This window comes from Spea bombifrons, chromosome 1 (assembly GCF_027358695.1).
Source record: "Spea bombifrons isolate aSpeBom1 chromosome 1, aSpeBom1.2.pri, whole genome shotgun sequence".
Taxonomy (NCBI): domain Eukaryota; kingdom Metazoa; phylum Chordata; class Amphibia; order Anura; family Pelobatidae; genus Spea; species Spea bombifrons.
The window spans coordinates 55,858,932-55,884,842 of record NC_071087.1 but is presented as its reverse complement, the minus strand read 5'-3'; the positions used below and the strand labels follow the sequence as shown (position 1 = coordinate 55,884,842).

At 40.8% G+C, this 25,911-nt stretch overlaps 1 protein-coding gene across 1 annotated transcript in view; it reads left to right on the top strand.

Moving 5' to 3' along the window:
- LOC128488556 (neuronal acetylcholine receptor subunit alpha-7-like) overlaps positions 1-22,061 on the top strand; it is a 47,264-nt gene extending 25,203 nt beyond the window's left edge. Inside the window, exons 5-10 of the mRNA XM_053461681.1 lie at positions 26-105; positions 2,299-2,466; positions 5,596-5,790; positions 6,672-6,758; positions 18,364-18,473; positions 20,861-22,061. Coding sequence (XP_053317656.1) covers positions 26-105; positions 2,299-2,466; positions 5,596-5,790; positions 6,672-6,758; positions 18,364-18,473; positions 20,861-21,385 — 1,165 coding nt within the window. The 3' untranslated portion in view covers positions 21,386-22,061. The remainder of the gene's footprint in view (positions 1-25; positions 106-2,298; positions 2,467-5,595; positions 5,791-6,671; positions 6,759-18,363; positions 18,474-20,860) is intronic.
- Positions 22,062-25,911: the final 3,850 nt, after the last annotated feature.

Sequence of the window (25,911 nt, the reverse complement as noted above, 5' to 3'; positions counted from 1 at the left end):
TTCTCTGTGTGTGTTTCTGTTTTAGTGCAGATGAAAGATTTGATGCAACTTTTCACACTAACGTTTTGGTGAACTTCACAGGAGCCTGTCAATATATTCCACCAGGTAAAATAGTTTATTATAATTTTATTCTCTAGCTTGACTGATTGTATTCATGCAACTTCAACTAATGTAAAACCATCCCATATCCTACCGTTAAATATCAGTATATTTAAAGGACCACTCCAATCAAAGATATTTGTATACATTTAGGAGTCCTGCTTTCACGGTCTGCATTCCATGTTTGCAATGATGTACTGAACTGCTGTGCTTCCCTAGGTCTGCTTCCCTAAGTCTGCTTCCCTAAGTCTGCTTCCCTAGGTCTGGCCAACAACAACATTGCCATACCCTACACCTGCATTTACTTTCCTGGGAAGCTCTTCCATTGTGGTACCAAGGTATTGGAGATCTGTCCTTCTTCTGACGCTGCCCCATAAAGCTTTAAACTATGGCCTCTTCTCCGAGGATTACACCTTCTTTGAAACATACCTCTATGCTTTAATTTGTACAAATACTTTATGCTTCTAATATATCCTTTCTTTTGTCCAACATCTGGACTATACATGTTGCTATCCCTTCCTTGTACATCTCTATTCTGTGCACTACACACCATTTTGCAACACATTGAAACCTTTATAGAATATCTATATCCTTCTGGATATACATCATTTGTCATTTGTCTTATCCCCCAGGAATAGCCACCTTATTGCAGATCCTTGTGTTTTCAGCCAAAATGCATACTTCATAACAAAGAACTTTTGCAATATCAATAAAGTATTAAGAAGGATGGTGTTTGTACAAACAACTGAGGTTCCTTAAGTATCATAACCTTCCTTTACAAGTCTCATGTAAAACCTTATGTCAGAAGTCACTGTGCCATTGCTTTATTATTTTTATAACATGACAGTTATACAACCGTGTGTACTAGAGTGCAAATAGTGAAGATGTTGAGACTAAAGAACATCTTGGATTCATAAATATGTACATATTTTAAATGGCACAATTTTTTTTCTTGTAACTAAGTAGAAATAGAAACGCTCTTTGAAAGAAAAAGATTTGAATCTCTAATTTTTACACTATCATTTATCATAAAAAAAATATAATTTATCATAAAATGTTTCCGCTTTCTTAGTAGTTGTTCAGTTTTCTGGTTTGCTTGTGCGCTTCATCTTTCTGCAAAATTTTATGAAGAGATTTGAGTGATCTGCCTGGTTTTATTTAAGATATTAGAGCTGGTAACAAGCTACGTCACATTTCATTTATAATATTAATCCCATAGTGCCATAGTTAAAATTAACAATTACATTAAAGTTCACAACATACCTGCTCTTACGAGTTTATAATCTATCTGCTCTGCAGGGCTTAATAAAATTCGTACTTGTATGTTCATAAAGATAAATAGATGCATTGCACAGAGATTTAATTAAGTTATAATGAATAAAAATATGTCTCTAGAAATGATATGATGCTTCATGTGATGACAAATACCATGCTGTATGTTTTTATTGTTCAAAACATTAGAACTTATCCACACACACCAATGGTAATATTTTAATATTCTTATTTGTGTAATTCACTGAACCGGGAAAATAACATATTAACCTCTTATCTAATGTACATTAATGCAAATGTAATATGGTATTTGCACTGAGCTCTTAATTTAGCATTAGACTTTACATAATTTAAGTAATTTACTTATAAACGGGAATCTAATGAAATCACAATAACAAAGTTGTAAAAGGTGGCGCACATCTCTATCCCCTTCGCTACTCTTGGTCCAAAAAAATGAAAGAAAAATAACAATCAATCATTTTCTTTGTTTGCTTCATCCCTCTTGACATCATTTATATGATCAATGATATCATTAATATGATCACATTATATTGTTGATCCATGGATGAATACAGTTGCCACGACTATATTCATCCATGGATCAACAATATACTGTGATCATATTAATTAAAGCTATGGGTATTTATCCTTGCCTAGTACTGTCAATTATATGGATGTCTCCGTTCCATTTACTCTACTAGCTGCCACATCTCATTCCTTTCCTATTCCCTGAAAATATTGCATATATAATATAATATTATAGTGATGTATCATTATTGTGGTTGACAGGCAAAAAAAGTATATGATATATTAAACTATAATTAAATCAAATACCCAAAATGGAAGTTCATAATTAATTCAAGCTTAAATCGAATTAATTACACTGTTCTTGAATATTTAATTTATGCTTTCCACTTTATATTTCAGGTATTTTGAAGAGTACTTGTTACATTGATGTTCGGTGGTTTCCTTTTGACGTCCAAAAATGCAAATTAAAGTTTGGATCATGGACGTACAATGGCAGGTTGATAGATCTCCAGATGCTAGAGGCTGATATTTCAAATTACATTTCGAATGGAGAATGGGATCTTGTAGGTAAGGTGAGAACATTTGGATGGATGAAACCCATGAGCTTGTAAAAGGTTACTGCTGATACTTAAGGCTTTGTGACGCTATACATTGAGCCTATATATCTGTTTGCGTCTTCTACAGAAATTACATTGGCTTCTAAATTGCAGATATATTTGCCCAGTGATGATTATTACAAACCTGATTTACTTGACCTTCTTTCCAGTATGCCCCAAGGGCAGGATCCCTATCAGATTGTTCACTTGCTTGGCTTGACAGTTTTTTACAAACTATATGTTGGTATTGTAGCCAATAAAACAAATTAAAAGAATATGTAACCCAAGAGAGCTAACACCATTGTGTTTCAGTTTGCAGTTACCTTAACTGTACTCTTGTACGTACCGCTTAATAATTAAAAACAAATTTATACAGGTCATTGCTTTTTATATTTAAAAGAAAAAACCATACTGTCTCATATACTACAATATGCTAGAATGCACAGACATCATAGTAACGGCTATAAATATTTTATAACAGTGTATGGATTTTAGAAAAACTATACATCAACATGATTGCTTGTAGATCTATTTATAGAAACTGCCTTATTTAGCCTGAAATCATGAGACTGAATTTACAGTTCTTGTCTCATAGCAATAGCTGTGAACTCTTAAACTGCTAGTGTTAAGAAACTGAGAGCTTAAAGCTGCAAATCAACTCTTGAGTTCACTAAAGCCGACTCGCATTAGGACTCACAAAAAATGACTTGCAGCACACATACATTTGTCTGCAGGAAAGCAGAAAAAAATTAGTCAATTTAAAGCTTAATTTACCAATGAGTTGCCTTGAGTTAAAAATGTGACTTGGAATTTAGTGGTGGCTTGTAAGACCTCACCCTGCATAAACCTTAAACAAATAAACAGAAACAAGCAGGGTTGATAATCCCCATTCTCTCAGGGATGATTAATCCATAGAGTATATTGCTCAAATATACCCTTACACGCCAATTTCCTGCACACATATATAGCATTTTAAGATTATTTTAAGATAAAGCCCCACTTTGCGGCTATAAGTGCCCCCACTCTTCTGAGAAGGCTTTCCACGGGATTTTGGAGTGTGTCTGTGAGAATTGTCACCCATTCAGCCAAAAAGAGCATTTGTGAGGTCAGGCACTGATGTTGGATGAGAAGGCCTTGCTCGTCATCAGCATTCCACACAGGGGCACAGTCATGCTGGAAGAAGAAAGGGCCTTCCCCAAACTGGTACCACAAAGTTGCAAACATGCAATTGTCAAAAATTTCTTTGCATGCTGCAGCATTAACATTGCCATTTACTGGAACTAAGAGGCCCAAACCATGAAAAACAGCCCCAGACCATTATCCCTTCTCCACCAATCTTCAAAGTAGCCTCTATCTATTCTAATAGGTAGCATTCTCCTGGCATCTGCCAAACCCAGATTCATCCATCAGACTTCCAGGTAGTGCGGCATGATTCATCACTCCAGCGAACACATTTCCACTGCTCTAGGGTCCGGTGGCGGGTTACACCACTCAGCCGATGCTTGGCATTGCTCATAATGGTTTTCAGATTGTATGCAGCTGCTCAGTCATGGAAACACATTTCATGAAGTTCCTGACACACAGTGCTTGTGCTGATGTGCCAAAGGTGGTATCCTATGACAGTGCCACATTTACTGTACTGTTCAGTACGACCCGTTCTACTGCCAATGATTGTCTGTGAAGATGGCTGCCTATGTGCTTGATTTTATACACCTGGCAGCGATCGGTGTTGCTGAAACATTTAAACTCAATACACAGGAGGGGAGTGTACATACTTTTGGTCATATAATTTGTTTCATGTGAGACATAATTTTATTCACTGTTTGTAAATGTATTATTAGACATTTTCATATCAAACCAACACTGCTAGTGATCCAGTTATATACCATTCACTAAGAGAATGATTTACAAATTACTTGGTTCAGTTTAGTGCATCAAGATTCCTAGTTCCATTGGTCAGCAAAACAACTGGTGCTTCTGAGTGAATCATTGCTCTTTTAGAAGGCTGTCCATAAGGAAAAGATTGTTTGCCTCATGCCTGGAAGAAAGTATTATTTTTCATTTATGAACTTAAATACTACTATCATAATATAACTCACATGTATATATATATATATATATATATATATATATATATATATATATGGTATATATATATAAAACATATCAGTACAGTGGGTAAGCAGGTATGACATAACAAGTAATGCATTGCATAACAATTTGGATTTACAGAAACAAAAGATAAATAGGGCTCTGCTCAAACAAGTTTGCAATCTCGAAAATCGAAATGAGTGTGCAATTCTTGATGGAGGTATCGATATATGTTATCTTGTCCATTCATCTAGAGCCCTGCACGGGGCGGCTTTTTTAATCCCGCTCCCAATGTTTTTAATCCCGCTCCCGCAATGTGGGTGTTCCGCTCCCGCCTGCTCCCGCCACATTTGTGGCCAATCCCGCCCACTCCCGCCACATTTGTGGCCAATCACGCCCGCCTCCTTACCTGATTTCCCATGCAGTCCCGCAAGGCTGCCCTCGAGCTGTTCCCTCACAGCATCTCTTCTCTTGCTCCGCCCAGGAACAAGGCGGAGTCACAGGAAGGCAGCCTTGCGGGACTGCGCGGGATTACCAGGACCCGCAGGTACAGTGCCTGACTGCCCGCTCTCGCCCGCAGCCCAGCAAGACCGCCCCCGCGCCCGCAAGTTTTTTGCAGTCCTCATTCATCCAGTCTATATTTGCACAATTTTATTAAACTTCCTTTGCACATGTACTGGATTGTCGTTTTTTATACATCCATGTAACTTCTGCCATTGCAGGAAGACAATTCCACTTAACCACTATCTTCTCATTGAAGATATATTTTATTGTATTACATTAAAAGCTACCGCTGTGTAGTTTTAGACTGTGGTCTCTCATCCTTGCATTTGATCTTTGAAATAAAATTATCTACTGCTCTTTTGTCATAAGGTTTTGGTGTCCCTACAAAACATTTTTTGAGAGAAGAAATTGGAAAATATGATCTCAAATGACTTTTATAAGTAAATAAATGTAATATATAAAAGGGTAACATGGTTTAATCTCTTTTCTATATTTCTTCATGTAGATGTACCAGGCAAAAGAAATGAACTGTATTATGACTGCTGTAAGGAACCATACCCTGATGTTACCTATACGGTTACAATGCGGCGACGTACATTATACTATGGCTTAAATCTTCTAGTACCCTGTGTCCTTATATCTGGACTGGCATTACTTGTGTTCCTTTTACCAGCCGATTCAGGAGAGAAGATTTCTCTTGGTAGGTCTTTAAATCTAAAGAGATGTAACATATATAAGACATAAGTCTGTTTTGCAATGTGTCAGACGTTGGAAAATATATATTTTCAAGACGGAAGAGAGAGTTGTGACCTGTTCTCTGAAATCTGGATGGAAGTAATAAAAAGTGTGCGAAAAACAAAAGTCCAATAATTCAGTAGGTGCAATGTCCACACACATATCAATCTTGCTTGTTCTGTTGTATAGCAGTAATCAAACTAACAAGAAGATAGCATGCACTCATCAAATGTCGATGTCTAATAGTGCAACCATTTTTATTGAATAGAATGTTTCGTGGTGCTCAGTAGAGAGCACAACTGCCCTTGGTCTGGTTTAAGGCAGCTCCTAAATACATCACCACCTTCTCTGGCAGGCTAATGGACAGATGGCATGGAAAGGTACTGCTGGGTTCATCAGTGAATGAAGTAATGTATTGGGTGCAGCTGAATAGATTTCATACCCCACACCATTTCAGGTGTGTGGAAGAGAGCCCAACTGTACCATGGTCCAAACTGCCTCCAAAACTAGGACAGTGGGACAGCTACTGGGGATAATGGGACTGTTGAGGGATATGATCTTTCCAGTGCACGCACACAGTATCTGGACATGTACTTGTAACTGCTACTTGCAAAATGTTACCAGAACAAATAAAATAGACAAATGGGAATGGCTACCGCTGTAAATGCAGTAGCATTACAGTAACACTAAGTCTCCTACATCAACCATTTTACTACGTTATTATAACATTGTTATATTTTTTATTTTTATATTTCAAGAATCAGTAGGCACCGAACGCCTCACAAATAATACACTATTGTTTTAGTAATGCTTTCTGTTTGCTGTATTTTTCTTTCTTAACTAAAGGTATTACAGTGCTTCTGTCATTGACTGTGTTCATGCTGCTGGTAGCAGAGATCATGCCTGCAACATCAGATTCTGTGCCTCTCATTGGTAAGTTAGAAACATTTCTTTTATATCATAAAATACATTCAACATGTGATGCATATTATATAAAATGTTATTCATATTTTACCTCATGTGTATAATCAAAACAGTAAGCAAATGAAATGACGCCACCAAGATTCTGTTCAAAAGAGACCTCTCTACTATTTAAATAAAAAGTCCCAGACAAGCTTGAAAAAAACAACTGACCATCCCATACAAAGAGTTAATAAACTCTTAACTCCCTTTCTTAAGATTTACCATAAGAACCTTTACATTTTGCACCTTAAGTACTTCTATCTCTAAATAATTAGAGCATATGAAATGGTATATTAGATATATACAGCTTTTTTGGAAGTTTAGGCATTTAGGTCAGAACATACTTTGTTCATCTGTTCATTAGATTCTTTTTCCCAAGTGAAATAAGAGGATAAAGCGTTCATGCCCTAGAATTTTTAAGCCCCGGAGGCTGACTGGAACCGTCCGTAAAATGAATGTCTAAAACAATTCAAGTGAACTCTATCACCTGATCCTTGCCTAGATATCCTGAAGGCAAAAAGGGACTACCAAAATCTAGGGGCAGCCTCTAGTATGTAATAAAAATTAGAAACAGTGCGCTGTTAACCTATCTCTTCTCAGATTATGCATATATAAATATTTCCAGAACATAGTGGAGAGCACTTCAATCCTTTTTACAGTCAACACTGTATCAGTTCATAGGTATAATGGAATACCGTACTTGTAACTTCCTTATCAAGGGACTGCTGGCACTTTCTGGTCTGGGGAAGGCAGAACCAGATGGCCCAATTAGCCTTTTGCCCACCTCCCCTCCTCGGTAACTACCATATACTGGCACACATATTTACGCTAACACACACATACTAATATTAACACACATTCTCAAATACGCACTTCTTCTAACACACTTAAACATACATATTTATACTAACACACATATACACTCATGCTTACACACACAGACTTATACATACACATTCACGCTAACACACACTCCCTCTAATACACATATACACACACTCATTATTATTATTATCTTTTATTTATATAATGCCAACAATCTACGCAGCGCTTAATACAATACATATATTCAAGGGGTATGACAAGATGAGAATTGACAGATTAAGACAAACTGATACATTAGGTGGAGAGAGCCCTGCTCGCAAAGTTACAATCTCATGCCAACACACACACAGTCATGCCAACCCATACATACTTCCACATAAACACTCCACACTCACTCTAGCACATGTAATGATTTGTAGTAGAGTAGGCCTGGCCTCAGAGAACAACTCAGAAGAAACTGAAGGCAGGAGATCCGAAGGAGACGTAGTCAAACAAGCTGGGTCAGAACAAAAGGACAATATCAAGGCCAAGTCAGAATCCAGAAGCAGAGTCAACAGGCGCAGGAACGGAGCCAAATCAGGAACCAAGAAGCATACTCAAAGGACAAGCTGGGTTAATCCGCATCAGAATCAAGCAGGAGCAATGACACAGGCTACTCCACCCAAGGGTACTGAAAGAATGGATTTTCTGAGCTAATATAGGCTGCCTGGAGTGAAAACAGGGTAATTGGGTCACCTGAGGTCATATATGCACGTCATTCATGCAGGCGCGAGTAGTAGCGATCACGTGACCGCACACCCCAACAGGGAGGTGCGAGGTCTGCCTTGCAGTCTCGAGGCTAAGAGGTAGCGGGTTTGGAGTTGGTGCCCGCTACCTCTGAAGATTTATAGCGGGCAGAGGAGGTCTCTGGAGCTGGTCTCGCTGTCCTCTGATGACTACTGCAGTGAGACCAGCTCCAGAGCATGGGACAAGCATGCTGGTAAGTCCTAACAACACACACTCCCTGTGTGATGTGAGGCATCCAACACGCTGTGTTGATCCCAACCAGATAAAATAAAAGTTAACTTTTAGTTTTTAAAATTCTCACTACACATTAAATGTGTTTGTCTCGTTGTGTCCATTAGCATCTATCTATGCTGCACCATGACTGCAATAGAATTTCAATTCATTTAGAGATGTTTGGCTTCATGAATTCATTAGCAAGCCTCCTCAGTTGCATGGAATGATTAATAAACATATCCTGTCCCTGTTCATTAAACATTTTTTGTGTTTGATTATTTTTGTTAGACGTAGGTCTATGTATGCTTCAGGCATATTTAAATAGATTTGGTTCCACTAAGTGTTATTAAATTGATGTTGACATTCTTTTGCGTGTTAAAGTTACTGTGTCTGTTCCAGTAATAACACTCTGTATAGGTCTTTCATCGACTTTTCAATATTTTTTGATTATGAAAATATCATTGGAATTCTACAACATCAGCACAAACACTGCAATTTGGATTATTGTTGCTTAGTAGTTATTAAGACATTGAATAGTCATACAGCCTGAGCTATATTATATTTATGATGCATAAGGTTTTATATATGTTGTGACATAACTTAACTTGGGCGTAAGAACAAGAACATATCCTCCATGATTAAATTTACAAGTGAACAACAAATACACCAAAACAAAATAATAAAATAAAATCTCTACTTCTTGGCCCTGTGCTGTTTCTAGCAGTGTTCCATTGAATTCTAACTGTTTTGACCTGGCTCATCCTGACCTTGATCTTGGCTCCTGATTTGGCTCTTGTTCTTGATCTCCTGGTGTTAATTCAGCTTGAGGGAGTCCTGCCGTGAACCTCACCCTCTGTGAACTTCCAGCTGTGTTCCTGTTGTGTGTCCTGCCTAGGGTTTCCAGCCTTGGGTCCTGTCCGAGGAGTTTCCAGCCATGTGCCCTATTCAAGGAGTCTGTATCCTGCTGTGGTGCATCTGCCTTTGTGCCTGTGCCAGTTATGATGCAGCGTGGGGTACAGACAGAGCCCCTAGTATCACCTGCGACTGGACTCCTACCCAACCTGCTCACCCTAAGAGTCCTGACACTTACACACACTAACATACTGACACACAGTAACAATCTTCTACACGGTTACAGACACAAACATACTTCTACACAGTAACATACTTACGCACATATTACTATTATTTATTGTATTATATAGTGCATTCATATTCTACAGCACTGTAACTAAGACATAACAAGCAGTATATAACTGCTGCACCTCCTATTGTTCCGCCCCTGGTGTATCTTACCACTCACACACACATGTATCATAATCTTACTTATGTGGTCAAACCTTTAGAGGAAAGAATATGACCGATCTGCTGAAGCTTAAACTAGCGAGTAAAATTACAGTGGAAAGTGGAACAGCACATCCTTAAGATATCCTTAGCTGATTTTTACCCAAATATGCCCCTTTCCTGCTGCAAAAACAAAAGAAATTGCTTTAGTGGTCTATACACTAATATATCTATCTCTCTATCTATCTATCTATAGATAGATGTGTGTTATACGCCGATAAATACGGTAATTAATGGTTGTCAGTCGACTCAAATTATATTTATGAGCATATGAGTTGATCTCGTGTACTCAAGTAAAAGCTGCCAAAGCTATCTTCACTACAACTTGCATATGCTCAATCTGAAAGTAATTGCAAAGGTTGAATACTACATCTGGTACTCCAAGATTTTGTAAAGTCTTCTGTTGGTCATAATTGCCCAATTAATAAAAAGGCTGTGACGAGGCGGGTAGACAGTGTGCACAGCACCCAGGCAGCAAGGAGTGGAGGAGAGAGAGGGGCACCAAGTTATTGTTCATGAAAAAGTTTCCTGCAACCATTTGTCGCCCCACTCTCTCCTCTGCTCTCTCCTCCTCTCCCTGCTGCCACCCGCCCTGCTGCCCTGATTTCCTTGGTGGGAGGACGGTCTCAATGCTAGCACTTTATGCTGAGCCCTTCATGCAGTGAAGCTGTGTGCATCGCATCAGAGCAGCAAGACAGAGGCCTTGCGCTCCCAGAGCAGGAATTTAGCAGGGTAAGTGAACTAGAAAGGGAGGTAGAGGGGGTAGATATTGAGAAAGGGGGGAGAGGTGGAGACTGTAGTGAGAAAAGGGGGTGGTAAGAATATTTAAATAAATAAAGAGAAACTTATATGGAAAAAGATAATGAGGAGGAGAAAGAAAGGTAGCAGTTCCCAGTGTGCAATGTGGGTGCTGGGGCATCGTATGTATGCAAACTGGGTACTGCGACATGTCCTATATGTGCAATCTGGGTGCTAAGGCAAGTCATGTGGATGCAATTATAAGTGCTGGGCAAGTCTTGTGGATGCAATCTGGGTGCCACAGCTAGCCTTGGGTGTGCGACCATAAATACTAATGTGCATTTTTCACTTGATCGCACCATAAAACTTTAATTTGTTGATCTGTGTTCATATTCTTAATTGTGCATTCTGATTGGCCAACCTTTTATAGTTTCTTCACGCTGGTCCTGTATCATTACTGGACAGAATACAGCTATTTGGTGTGAAACCTAGGAAGGCTTGAACCAATGGCCCAGCACATACAATTAAAAAGTGATATTAATATACTGATGTGAAATTGGGAGTTATGTTGTACCACCGTCAATGTCTGGCACAGTATATAGTGATGGGAGATATGCCGTTCTACTCTCTGTGTCTATCTTACTATAATGAGAAGACATACACTATACTCACCTCAGTGTCTGAAACACTATATAATGATAGGAGTGGTACTGTCGTGGTTGTGGTGATGGATGTTGTGGTATACCACTGTCAGGCTCGGTATATATATTGTTGGGAGTTATGCCCAACTCTGCAGTTTTAACTTCCTTGTTATTTATTTATCTACTTTTCTTCAAAATAACCATTGTATAGATATAGTGGGGACACAATTTTCTGTTCTTGCCTCTGGGGTAAAAATAGATAGCTACGGCTTTGCCCCTTTCGCTCAGCTGCTTCTTTAGAGCTACGGGTGTCACTAACACATTTAGTGCAGTTTGGGGGGCACAGGTACATTATATTACATTTATTTATAAAGCGCCGGCAGATTCCGCAACGCTGTTACAGTCAGTAGAACAAATTTCACAGGTATCACTGACAACCTGTTTGGGCCAAAAATGGCATTGACAAGCTGTTTAGGGACAACGCTGGCACTGTGGGAAGTGAGTGACATGTTACATGGTAAAGTTGGGGGGCCCAAATAGGTGGAATAGAAATTGGTGCGGTCAAAGGGGTTATGTTTGTTAAGGGAAGGAGTTAACAATATTGCCTCACCCACCTGGGGGTTCCAACATTTTTTCACCCAGGCATCAGTGACCCTGGGCTTAGTCCTGATATATATATATATATATATATATATATATATATTAGTCCAGTAATATAATAATAATAAATAATAAATAATAATAATAATAAATAATAATATTGAACTAGCATTCCACTTTAAAGATGAGCTTTCAAGATTCTGAACCTCCCTTTATCAAGTCAAAAGCAATACATATATATATATATATATATATATATATATATATATATACACTGTATATATTGCTTTGTAATTTCATTGAATAGACACTCTGGGTTGTCCCAAAATGGATCATTCGTTCAAAGAAAGCCTCCAAACCAGAACAAATGCCTCTAGAGGAAATTAGTCTGTCTATCATGTACATTTTAGGTACCATCTGTTATAATAACTGCTGAAATAATAAGCACTGTTGCAGACAGAGAAAATTAAAGGCTTATTGACATACTTACTAAGGTTAAAAGTTCAGCATCTGCCAGCGCTGTTTCTGATGCATCACAAGCCTTTACATTCCCTTTGTGTGGCATTATTGTAATAATACTATACTGGCATTATTGTAGTAATACACAGGGTTAATCTGATTGGTCATTGGAGCATATGTCAGAAGAATTATAGCTATGCAATGCATCCTTTTCACTCTGAATTTCTATTACATTATTACATTATTTGTTAACGTAAAGATGATGCGATATGTTCATGTTAATGTTGCTAAACAGGTTTACCCTTAATATTTGCGGAACATTTTCATTTCTGCTGAATCAATTTAAAATGGTCAATGTGAGGGATTTTGTTTTCTTGTAGAATATATTTCTTTTTCCAGGGTATGAAGATGATTTCTAAACAATTTTTTTAAAACTGTTCATGTTTTAACTTTCCAGGGTTGGCTGCCCAAAGCTCCCACTCTCTTGGGGGTATGGGGCTATACTCAAAGGGCTTGCTGTGTGTAGGAGCAGGGTTAGTTCCAATTATCCTTTAAAGAGGCAGAGAGTAGGTGGAACACGGGCAGCAGGCCCAGACTGTCCATCTGGTGCACTGGGCAGTTGCTTGGTGTGATATCCAGCCGTCAGATGCACTTATGTCATTAGGTGCTGCTGGCATTAAACGACGACTCTATTGGTTGCCAGCAGGGAGCTCCTTTGCCATCAACCAATGGTTGATGTCAGCGGAGCTCCCTGCCAGCTGCCCTTCATTGGTTGATGCCAGAGGAGCTCCCTGCCGGCAACCATTCGAGTTGCTCGTATGGACGTTTAACTCCTAAGGCCGAAACTTGGCCTGGGGAGGTTCCAGGAGTTAAAGATTCGTATGATCGACTCTATTGGTCACCGGCAGGGGCCTCATCCAGCATCAACCAATGAAGGGTAGCTGGCCATCATTGGTTGTGTTTTGCTTCTTTGTGTACGTTTACCCAGCGCCATATTAGTTTATTCGATATTCAGTTTTAACAACGAAAATGCACTATTCGCGTTCATTTTCATGTTCTCCCGAATATGAATGCACAAGTCTAGTAACTACTGTCACTAAAAAGGTGTACAACGTATGACATGATTTTGAAGAGATAAATGCAATTTTAAGTCATTACTTTAACTCACAGACGCTAAAAATTTCAGAGCGCTACAAGTTGTATAGTAGACAGCCCACAAAAACGTGAAATAATTAACAGAGGCGTTACATAAGTTAGCTAGCACCTGTAATTTTTTAAACTAGTTATCAATAGCCCTCAGAAACCAAGTTGTTATGGGCCTTAAAGCAGAAGCTATTTAAAGGAAATTATTGACAGAGGCTAATCTGACTTTCAAAAGAGCCCAGGAAATAGCTGTGATAATGGAGAAAGCTGCGAAAGAGGCAGAAACATTGCAAATAGAGAATCTTCTTACGAATTTATGTATGGTTTTTAATCACATAAAAATGTTGTATGCCGATAACCTTTCAGTGTCTGCTTTTGTGTCACATTACAATTAAGCGTTCCAACCAAAAAATGAAAAATGCGAATAAGGCAAAATGTTACATGATGAAATCATCATTACAATTAATATATTAATACATTGAAAATATATCACCACTTAATCTTATTCGTAGAATAACAAAATGTATCGTACATTTTGAACCAGGCCCGGACTGGCCATCGGGCGCAACGGGCATTTGCCCGGTGGGCCGGGCCGCGGCAGGGCCGGATTGACTTAGGGGCTGATGGAGCTCTAGGCTCCTACCTTAAAATACGGCCGCATTAACGCAGGGCATAAGGGGCACCTGCCCCTTAAGCCCGCCGCAACTGCGACCGGGTCCGCCACTCTAAGGGGCCGGGTAGCCCCCACCAGGGCCGGCCTTACGGGTGTGCGGCCGCACAGGGTTTAAATTAAAACATCAGGGTTTTTTTTACTTTATTTAACATCCTCCATGTTAAATAAAGTTTTTGTTAACTTTATTTAACATGGAGGATGTTAAATAAAGTTTAAAAAAAAACCCCGATCCTTTAATTTAAGCCCTGTGCGGCCGGAGACCCCTAAGGCCGGCCCTGGTGGGGGCTTCTCGGCCCCTTAGAGTGGCGGACCCGGTCGCAGTTGCGGCAGGCTTAAGGGGCCCTGCGTTAATGCAGCCATAGAGGCCGCATAGGCCCAGTCCTAACTGGGCCTATTTTAAGGTAGGGGCCTGGAGCTGCAGCTCCATCAGCCCCTAAGTCAATCCGGCCCTGTCGCGGGCCCGGTCGCAGTTGCTGCTTGCTCCGGCAACAAGGTAAGTAGGGTGAGGGAGGGGGGTGCAGTGAGAAGGGGCAGAGGGGGGTTAGATAGTGAGAAATGGGAAGAGGGGATACATATTGAGAAGTGGGGAAGGGGGTACATAGTGAAAAGGGGGGACATAGAAGGGGCAGATAAGATGGGGAGAAGGGGCAGTGTGAATGCGTATGAGAATGAATGAATGAATAAATGTGTGGATGAATTGTGTGAATGTGTATGACAATTAATGAATTCATGTGTGGATGAATTGCTTGAATGATTTGTGAGACTGCATTAATGAATGTGTTAATGATTTGTGTGAATGAGTAAATGCAAAGATGGTACATGAAGGGTGGGCTTTAACAATAAATAAATAAATAAATATGGGCTGCTCTGGCTTAAATGCCCGGGCCTATTTTTTGTCCCAGTCCGGGCCTGTTTTGAACTAAACCATGAAAGATAGAAGGATTGCTATATGTGTCAGGAATTTACAAATACGTTCAAACAGGAAAGAAACTGAATAACAACAGATAGCTTGATTTAGGTAGGAAACGTTAGATATCTGCAGTGCCGTAAATGCATACAGTACATGTACCTACAATACATGTTATTATGTTTTATATACTTGAGTCATTTCTTTTTAAAATCACTTACAATCAAGAAATAGCTTTTTTCATTTAAAAATACCATAATCATTGTAAATATCATTATTTTCAGAGCCTCTGCGTTCTAGATCAATATGGCTAGTATTAAAGGCCAAACTACATTTTCATTTCAATCTTCTTTTCCTGCTGGCTTTCATGATTTTATTGCTTCAAACTTGATTAAAGAGCATTTAGGTCATACTGAATTGTATTATGTTTCCGCACTATTTTCCTTATTTCTTAGTATCCAGAATAGACAAGCACCTTTCATCCTATAGGAAGCCCAGCCAAGAAGCTCAATGTGCACTGAACAGTCTTAGCTTGTATAAATATAATAGTAGTAGTATACATCTCCAAACACAGAATTTGAAAGGATTCAATGATTAATATGATAAAATGGTTTATTTATTGACTAAATATTGATTTGTCACTCAAGCTGAAATTCAGGTGACATGTTTTCTTTTTAATAACAGTTGAAGTAGACATGTGCACGGCGAGCAAAATTGCTTCGGATGAAAGCGACTCGTTCCTTTTCAGGCAATTAATTTTGTTTCCCGACCATTCGGGGGCCTTATATTTTTATTCAGAATGACATTTGGGGGGTGTTCCCAAAGGAAGATGTCCCTTCAGAGCAGCCGTATTAGTAGAGCACTGGGCCTGGACAGGCAGACACTGGCAGCCCTGTGGAGCATGACTGAATTTCCACAATATCATATACATTTATTTTCTGCACTAAAATAAACTATTAACTTATAGTATTGTATATGAGCAATGAGCATCAATCTTAGACTCTGCTAAGCTAATTGCCACTGTCTCACACCCCAACTCTCACCAGTCTGTAAGTTAAAATTGCGGTGGCACACTTATGTCTCTAATGCTTTCCCTTACCCTTGTAAATGCTGATTGGCCAGAGTGAAAAAATAAGAAAAAGCTCCCACAGGTTGTTGGGCCCATCAATCACAGCCATTACCATCAATGAGACCACCCTCCATTTTCTTGGCTACTTCTACCTATCAGTTATTGATCCGTACCCTCTTACACACAGTCCCTTCCACATGGAGGCTACACGTGGAGAGGAATGGATGAATCATGGCAAAGTTTTGTTGGAGATGGCCCTCGTTTTCATTAAGTCGCACAAATACATGAAACAGGCAGCGTTCGTACTAAAATCGAAAGAACATAATGACAGAAATAATCTTCACAGGGTCATCTTATCCATAGCTGCCCCTTTCCCCACTGAGAGTATTTCAATGCCCACTGGGTAAGGGGGTTATTAAAGTATTTGAATGTGGTTGGAGGATGCAAGATCAGGAGTCCAAGGCATATTATTATTATTATTATTATTATCTTTTATTTATATAGCGCCAACAGTTTACGCAGCGCTTAATACAATACATAAATTCAAGGGATATGACAAGACAAGAATTGACAGACTAAGACAAACCGATACATTCGGTGGAGAGAGCCCGGCTCGCAAGCTTACAATCTAGAGGGAAAATGGGGTGATAAACATAAGGCATAGAGAAAGGGTGAGAGGTATTGTGGGGGTATCAATGACAAGGATGTTCTAGCAGCTAAGATGGTATGCTTCTCTGAAGAAGTGGGTTTTTAGATGTTTCTTGAATGTCGGGAGGGAGGGTGAATTCTGAAGGTTCCTTGGGAGCAGATTCCAGAGATATGGGGCAGCTCGAGTGAAATCTTGTAGACGGGAAAAGGAAGAGGTGACGAGTGAGGTGGAGAGCCTTAGCCCATGGGAGGAACGTAGGGATCGAGTAGGAGAGTATTTGCTAATGAGGTCAGAAATGTACGGAGGAGCAGTATTGTGGATGGCCTTATATGTCAGTACCAGGATCTTAAATTTAATTCTAAAGGTAATCGGAAGCCAGTGGAGGGTTTCACAGAGGGGGGAAGCAGAAGAGGAGCGACGTGCAAGGAAGATGAGCCTAGCAGCGGCATTAAGGATAGACTGTAGTGGAGAGAGTAGTTTGACAATGATGGATGAGCCCTTAAAAGGTAATTGATAAAGCTTTTTTCCCCACAAGTTGAACTCTTTGAGTGCCAAGGTGGTGAGCAGTGATTATCACCGCTTGTCCTTCTGGAATCCAAAGGGTGCTTGGATGCACCTCACCACCCCTTCCTAGGTGTGGGGGATAGAAAGGGTTTTTATTTTATTTCTTTATCTTGCCTGCCATCTCCTGAATGTTATCATTCAAGGGCACCCAACCTCAGTCGAGCCCGGTCAGTTGACATCATAGTTAATACACTCCAATGAAATAAGGGGTACTTCCCCCTTTAATTTTAACAGCTGATAATGTCTTCAAGCTCCTTGTTGTTCTTTATTTTAGGACAACCTATGGTTAAGTAATGGACATTTGTGCTTTACAGTACTAAATGCTTTTGGATCTATTCCAGTATTAGAATACAGTTGCCATTTGGTTTTTGTTTCTAGAAAATATAGACATTTCATGCCAGATGACCATTAGGTCCCATCTAGTCTGCACAATCTTCCCTATGAAAAGACTCAAACCTTAATCAGTCTTTGGTCTTGCCTTAGATTCAGGACCAACTTACATAAAGTGCTCCCATGCGGTGTGCAGGATGTATAAACCAACAGAAGGGCATCAATTATTCAGTTATACATCCTATGTGCTGCTAACCAGCACTTTCATTAAATGTACACGTGTTGTATAAAAATGGGTTTTATTTTTCTTTCAGTAACTGATTCGTGGAAGAGGGTGGACAAAAGGGGCATAAGAAGTTAGTATGGAAAAAATCTTTAGGCTGAAGTATATGAATCAACAAAGCATGGTTTGCAGAAGCTATTTTGTTTTGCCATTTGACTGACTTGAGAAATATTTCCAAAATTCATTTTCATGGTTAACATTGCCTAAATCAGGATAAACACAATATCAATGGTTTTCCAATGTGTACATGTGCCAATATTTCAATATAAGTTGTATAAGTGACACTGTCTTTTGATATTGCGGTTTAAATGTATACAGATGTTACAATAAATATTTTTCTTTTCTCTACAGCTCAGTATTTTGCAAGCATTATGGTCATTGTTGGTCTGTCAGTAGTGGTTACTGTCCTGGTGCTGCAATTTCACCACCATGATCCACAAGCAGGAAAAATGCCTAGATGGGTACGTTCTCCTGTTGTTCCACATAAATCATGACTTTGTGCTCATGTCTTAGTCAAGTCCATATTGGCATAAGTGTATTGTATTTTGCTTGCTGTATGCTTTGTCACTTTTGACCCACCATAAGCAAAACACAGACAGATCAATGGCTTTCCCTACATCAAAAAAATAGTAAAATCTGATTGCCTTTTGCCTGTATGTACCACATGTATATTTTCTAAAGGCACAGAAGGTGTTCCAATAAAATTATTTCAAGGGAGAGAAAGATCGTGTTCCTATACAGAATTCCGCCACATTCTATAGAGCATGAATTTTGATTTAAGTTTTCTTTCATACATCTTTAAAACTACCCACGCTTCCTTGATCTTTGTTCTCTAGAACTATTCTAAATGTGATTTTGTACTAATTATTCACTCTCCAGATACTATTTCCATGCATCATTAGAGACCATTACCCATTATAGCAGGTCCATTAAAAACATGGTCCTAGTCACTATTTTTGGTTATTGGCACAATTGCCGCTTGACCTCATATCCAGCTGACGATGCTACTCTAATTGTCTCTGTTCTATGTAGATACCTCCAACAGGGAAAGAGTCGAAATAGATGGTATAGGGTATCTGCTAGAGATGTCATTTTTCTTATAATGCTTTAGTGAACTGGAAAGCAAAGTACATAAAGTCTAGCAAAGAATGGACAGGGCATAACTGATGGGACATAAAGCAGGTATTCAACATATGCTCCATCCCAAGTACTGACAACACATCTCATAAGTCTCTTCATGAGCCTTGCAGTGAGATGAGATATGACTAGGCAGCTAATGATCCCAGGATGATGGATAATGATAGCAAACTGAGGCTACTGACTGTTCAGTGACTCCTTTTTGTTGTTTTTTTTTGTCATGTGACTAGGGCTGCAACTAACGATTATTTTAATAATCGATTAATCGGCCGATTATTTTTTCGATTAATCGATTAATCGGATAAAAAAAAAACAATATGCAAATTTTTCGTTTATTTAAAAGAATTTAATGAACTGGATGTTAAAAAACAACTTAAAATTTACATTAAGATTCTTATTTTGTTATGATGTAATAAAAAACAATATTTTCAAAGTACAAGAACCCAAACACAATATTTATGAAACAAAATAACCCCAAACATTCTGAAAAGAGGTGGACTATTACTGTTCAAGAAACTTTGCCCCAGCACTTTGCACTTTGCACCCAGCACTTTGCACCCAGCACTTTGCACCCAGCACTTTGCACCCAGCCCTGGCACTTTGCACCCAGCACTTTGCACCCAGCACTTTGCCCCAGCCCTGGCACTTTGCATCCAGCACTTTGCACCCAGCATTCAGCACTTTGCACCAGCACTTTGCACTTTGCACCCAGCCCTGGCACTTTGCACCCAGCACTTTGCACCCAGCCCTGGCACTTTGCACCCAGCACTGGCACTTTGCACCCAGCACTTTGCACTGTGCCCCTGCACCCAGTCTCTAACTCTGCCCTGCACCCAGCCCTGCCCCCACATTCTGCCCTGCCCCCACACTCACACTCTGCCCTGCACCCACTCTGCCCTGCACCCACACTCACACCCTGCCCTGCATCCCCACCCCCACTCTGCCCTGCACCCAGTCTCCCACTCTGCTCTGCACCCACACTCACACCCTGCATCCCCACCCCCACTCTGCCCTGCACCCAGTCTCCTGCCCTGCACCCCCCACCCCCACTCTGCCCTGCACCCCCACCCCCACTCTGCCCTGCACCCCCACCCCCACTCTGCCCTGCACCCACACTCACGAACCGCTCTGTGCGAATGGAGCCACTCGCACAGAGCGAACCGCTCTGTGCGAATGGAGCCACTCGCACAGAGCGAACCGCTCTGTGCGAATGGAGCCACTCGCACAGAGCGAACCGCTCTGTGCGAATGGAGCCACTCGCACAGAGCGAATCGCTCTGTGCGAATGGAGCCACTCGCACAGAGCGAATCGCTCTGAGCGAGTGGCTCCATTCGCACAGAGCGATTCGCTCTGTGCGAGTGGCTCTGTGCGATCCGTGCACATAGACATGAAGAATACTTACCTCCGGAACGCGTCACATCCGTCACGTAGCTAAAAGAAGGCGGAGACTGCAGAGCGTGTAGCAGAAGCGGGGAACGCTCGCGGAGGTAAGTAAAAGGAGCCGAGTGCTCCAACAACGAATTGATCACTCGATTAATCGATAACGGAAATCGTTATCGATGATTTCCGTTATCGATTATTATCGATTTTATCGATTCGTTGTTTCAGCTCTACATGTGACTTTTCAGAGGATATAACTGGCTATGTCTGGGTGTCCATATCTCTTTGTCTCCTGTAAATCAGCGATCATCGCTCCTCTTCTCTGTTTCAGGTTCGAGTGATTCTGTTAAACTGGTGTGCCTGGTTTTTAAGGATGAGAAAACCTGGAGAAAATAAAAGGCCCAGTCCATGTAAATATATTTACCCGCACCATCATTCTAGCATTAGCAGCATCGAGATGAACGTTGCTACTGGGCACCATTCTACTAATGGAAACACAACCTACTGTGGGTACCACACACTTGAGAGTCCATGTTGTCCGCCTAGCAGTGACTCCAGTGTTACGTCTGGAAGAGTACCTTGCTTGTCTCTAGAAGACGGTGATCTTATACAAAAGAAATCTCTGAAAGAAAGTATTCCAGAGATTGCCAAAATCTTAGAGGAAGTCCAGTATATTGCAAGGCGATTCAGAGAGCAGGACGAAGGGGAGGAAATATGCAGTGAGTGGAAGTTTGCTGCTGCTGTCATAGACCGTTTGTGTCTTGTTGCGTTTTCACTCTTTGCCATAATCTGTACGTTCACGATATTGATGTCAGCTCCGAACTTTGTAGAAGCAGTTTCCAAGGATTTTACTTAGACAAAAATCCTACTAGTGTTAAAACTCCAGACTTAAATTAATGATCAATGTTTTTGCCTTTAATGTCTATTCAGCTATATCATAGTGAAAATGAGAAAAAATAAAGAATGAAAAAAAACCCCTCTATACAAACATTAAAATGTACCTAAAATTGAACTTATTGGGTTTTTTTTAGCTGTCTATTTTTTTGAAACGGATACTGTTAAGAATCAACTACATCCTCTATATGATAGTATTAAAATATTTCAGTGTTAAAGGAAACATCTTTTTTCTTCTCTTCATGACACTCAATGGAAAAGGTTCAAATAACATTACACTAATGATATTAAATTGAAAAACATTCTATGGAAACATAGTATAGAAAGTAAGGGAATGTACATCAACATATCCATATAATGTGTAAACTTAGTCCACAAAAGAAACACAAGCCAGCATATAATGTTTCTTCTGTAAACTGTTACATGGTGAAATTATTGGCAGAATCTTCTTTTATCTCTGCCGTTGTAATGGACTATAACAAGTCACACCATTATATGTCGCATATGGTTGTGTGTCATTAACGTTTGATGTGTATATATTAATATGGACATATTTGGTTACTGTGTTAATAAAAATAACAATGTTGGTGCCATAATATATTAATCTAATAAATATTTTAAGCTTGTTTTAATGCAAATTGTGTACAAGAGCACATTTTGGATTGTTGTCCACTTGGTGCATGGGGTCCCTCTCCTTCAGCAGGGGTATTTGCAGATACACAACAATTTTTGAGCATGGTCAATGATGGTAGAGGGTAGAGGGATGGTAGAGGGAGTTTCTTACTTCCTTGTCATGTGACATAATTGGCCAATAAAAAGACTCTTGTTTAAGTCCTATTGCAGTCAGAGTGGAATCTAGATGGCTTTCTGCTTCCAAGCAAAAGTCAAAGCTCAGAGTTGCTGTATAAGGATCCACCAAGACATTAGATTGAAGGAGCAGAGATGGCCTGTGGGTACGAGATTGGACAATTGTATGAAACTTTATGGAAATCAGCATGTATGCATTTATGTAGATGTTCTGTATAAATGCATGTGCCTCCTAATTGGCTTCCTTATTTACCTTGGGTGCTGCCATAGGTCTGACCCAGGGCAGACCATTCAATCTGTCCCTCTACCATCCTCACTGCTGAGCATTATATGATGTCACATCTAGGGCTGCAACTAACGATTATTTTAATAATCGATTAATCGGCCGATTATTTTTTCGATTAATCGATTAATCGGATAAAAAAAAACAATATGCAAATTTTTCGTTTATTTAAAAGAATTTAATGAACTGGATGTTAAAAAACAACTTAAAATTTACATTAACATTCTTATTTTGTTATGATGTAATAAAAAACAATATTTTCAAAGTACAAGAACCCAAACACAATATTTATGAAACAAAATAACCCCAAACATTCTGAAAAGAGGTGGACTATTACTGTTCAAGAAACTTTGCCCCAGCACTTTGCACTTTGCACCCAGCACTTTGCACCCAGCACTTTGCACCCAGCACTTTGCACCCAGCCCTGGCACTTTGCACCCAGCACTTTGCACCCAGCACTTTGCCCCAGCCCTGGCACTTTGCATCCAGCACTTTGCACCCAGCATTCAGCACTTTGCACCAGCACTTTGCACTTTGCACCCAGCCCTGGCACTTTGCACCCAGCACTTTGCACCCAGCCCTGGCACTTTGCACCCAGCACTGGCACTTTGCACCCAGCACTTTGCACTGTGCCCCTGCACCCAGTCTCTAACTCTGCCCTGCACCCAGCCCTGCCCCCACATTCTGCCCTGCCCCCACACTCACACTCTGCCCTGCACCCACTCTGCCCTGCACCCACACTCACACCCTGCCCTGCATCCCCACCCCCACTCTGCCCTGCACCCAGTCTCCCACTCTGCTCTGCACCCACACTCACACCCTGCATCCCCACCCCCACTCTGCCCTGCACCCAGTCTCCTGCCCTGCACCCCCCACCCCCACTCTGCCCTGCACCCCCACCCCCACTCTGCCCTGCACCCCCACCCCCACTCTGCCCTGCACCCACACTCACGAACCGCTCTGTGCGAATGGAGCCACTCGCACAGAGCGAACCGCTCTGTGCGAATGGAGCCACTCGCACAGAGCGAACCGCTCTGTGCGAATGGAGCCACTCGCACAGAGCGAACCGCTCTGTGCGAATGGAGCCACTCGCACAGAGCGAACCGCTCTGTGCGAATGGAGCCACTCGCACAGAGCGAACCGCTCTGTGCGAATGGAGCCACTCGCACAGAGCGAACCGCTCTGTGCGAATGGAGCCACTCGCACAGAGCGAACCGCTCTGTGCGAATGGAGCCACTCGCACAGAGCGAACCGCTCTGTGCGAATGGAGCCACTCGCACAGAGCGAACCGCTCTGTGCGAGTGGAGCCACTCGCACAGAGCGAACCGCTCTGTGCGAGTGGCTCCATTCGCACAGAGCGATTCGCTCTGTGCGAGTGGCTCTGTGCGATCCGTGCACATAGACATGAAGAATACTTACCTCCGGAACGCGTCACATCCGTCACGTAGCTAAAAGAAGGCGGAGACTGCAGAGCGTGTAGCAGAAGCGGGGAACGCTCGCGGAGGTAAGTAAAAGGAGCCGAGTGCTCCAACAACGAATTGATCACTCGATTAATCGATAACGGAAATCGTTATCGATGATTTCCGTTATCGATTATTATCGATTTTATCGATTCGTTGTTTCAGCTCTAGTCACATCCCAGGGCTCTGTGTTCTAGGGGCAAGTAGTACCTTAATGCTTAGTATGGACGCAAGTTTCTCCAGAAATCTCCTTCGTAACCAGCGCATTGAGCAGCACCTGGTGACTGTCGTCGCACCTTGTTGTCCTAGGGCAGAATACTATACTGCTTCATATATGTCTATGTGTATACACATTATATTAATGTTGCAGTGAAAGGAAAGACGCAGGAGCTTTGGTTCCATGACTTTGACATCCAGTATCTTTTGCCCCTCCAGATCTTGATCTACCCTGTAGAATTCGTATGCAATGCATCGTGGCATTTTAGAAGTTCCAATGCTTTTTCATACACACATTGATTACTTTTTGATTTATGAACAACACACAGTGAATAGATTACATTTAAGCAATCCAATAATAATGTAAATTAAAACATTAATGCAATTACTTTTCTTCACATAGCGCTAACTGCAATAAATTACTTAAGTGTTTGTAAGTGAAATATGTCTTAAGATATTTTCTTATTTCCTGTAGAAAAGTTTTAACTAATAACCTCAGTTAAAAAGAATCTGTATTAAAAACTTCTACAATTAACTACATCCATGAATAAATTAGACATTTCTATCAAGAACTGAGCGTTAATCCGCTCATTCACTCACATTAGGGTAATGAAAAGACCATGAATGTGTCACATTGGCTCAATTACAAGTTGTGTTCGGTAGAAAGGGACTCAGTAAACACTATAGCGAGATATTATGCTTTCGGAAAGCTGATATGGTGTTAAAAGAAGTGATAGACATTTAACCTTTGCATTGTCCATATAAGTAGCAAGATACAATTGGTATTTGGTAGACTTGTGCATTCGTCTTCGGGCGAACATGAAAACGAGCACGAAGAGGCCGTTTTTTTGTTCGTTCCGAAGGAACGTAGAACAGAATACAGTGCCGGCAAACCGTAGGCGAAGACGAAGACTCACAATCACGAAGAATCGAAGATTCTTCGTGATCGTCTTCGTTTTTGCCGCGCAACCGCCAAAATTTCAAACAGGAGTGAGCTGATCCTCGTCTGTCCAATCAGCTCACTCTTGTGACGTAACGCTAAGGGTCTCGTCCAATGCCTGTGCTGCTGTTTTTTGAATTCTGAAGGCGCCTTTATAAGACCAGAGCTTGCCTGAGAGATCCATTCATTTTTCGCTGTGACTGCTTTGGCAACACTGCTGTGCTGCATCCGAGCGTTACAGAGAGATTGTTCTGTTCTGTGTGAGACTGGTAAGCCTTAGCCTGCCATTTCTCACAGTGTACTTCATCCTCACTTCAGTGCTACTTAATTAATATATTTAATAATAATAATTTGATTAATTTAATTTTTTTAAAATTAATTTGTCATCAACTTTAGTGTAAGTGCTGTTGAGTTGACAGTGCACCCAGTGCCTCAGTGGCACTGGGGTGCCCTTGCCCTGGGCTGGCACTAGTGCCTATTGAAACCTGCATACTTTGCTACAAGCTCTCACAACCTGCAATACCCACCTTCATGTTCCCCACAATCAACTGAAGCCCAAGCAAACCTGCATACTTTGCTACAAGCTCTCACAACCTGCAATACCCACCTTCATGTTCCCCACAATCAACTGAAGCCCAAGCAAACCTGCATACTTTGCTACAAGCTCTCACAACCTGCAATACCCACCTTCATGTTCCCCACAATCAACTGAAGCCCAAGCAAACCTGCATACTTTGCTACAAGCTCTCACAACCTGCAATACCCACCTTCATGTTCCCCAC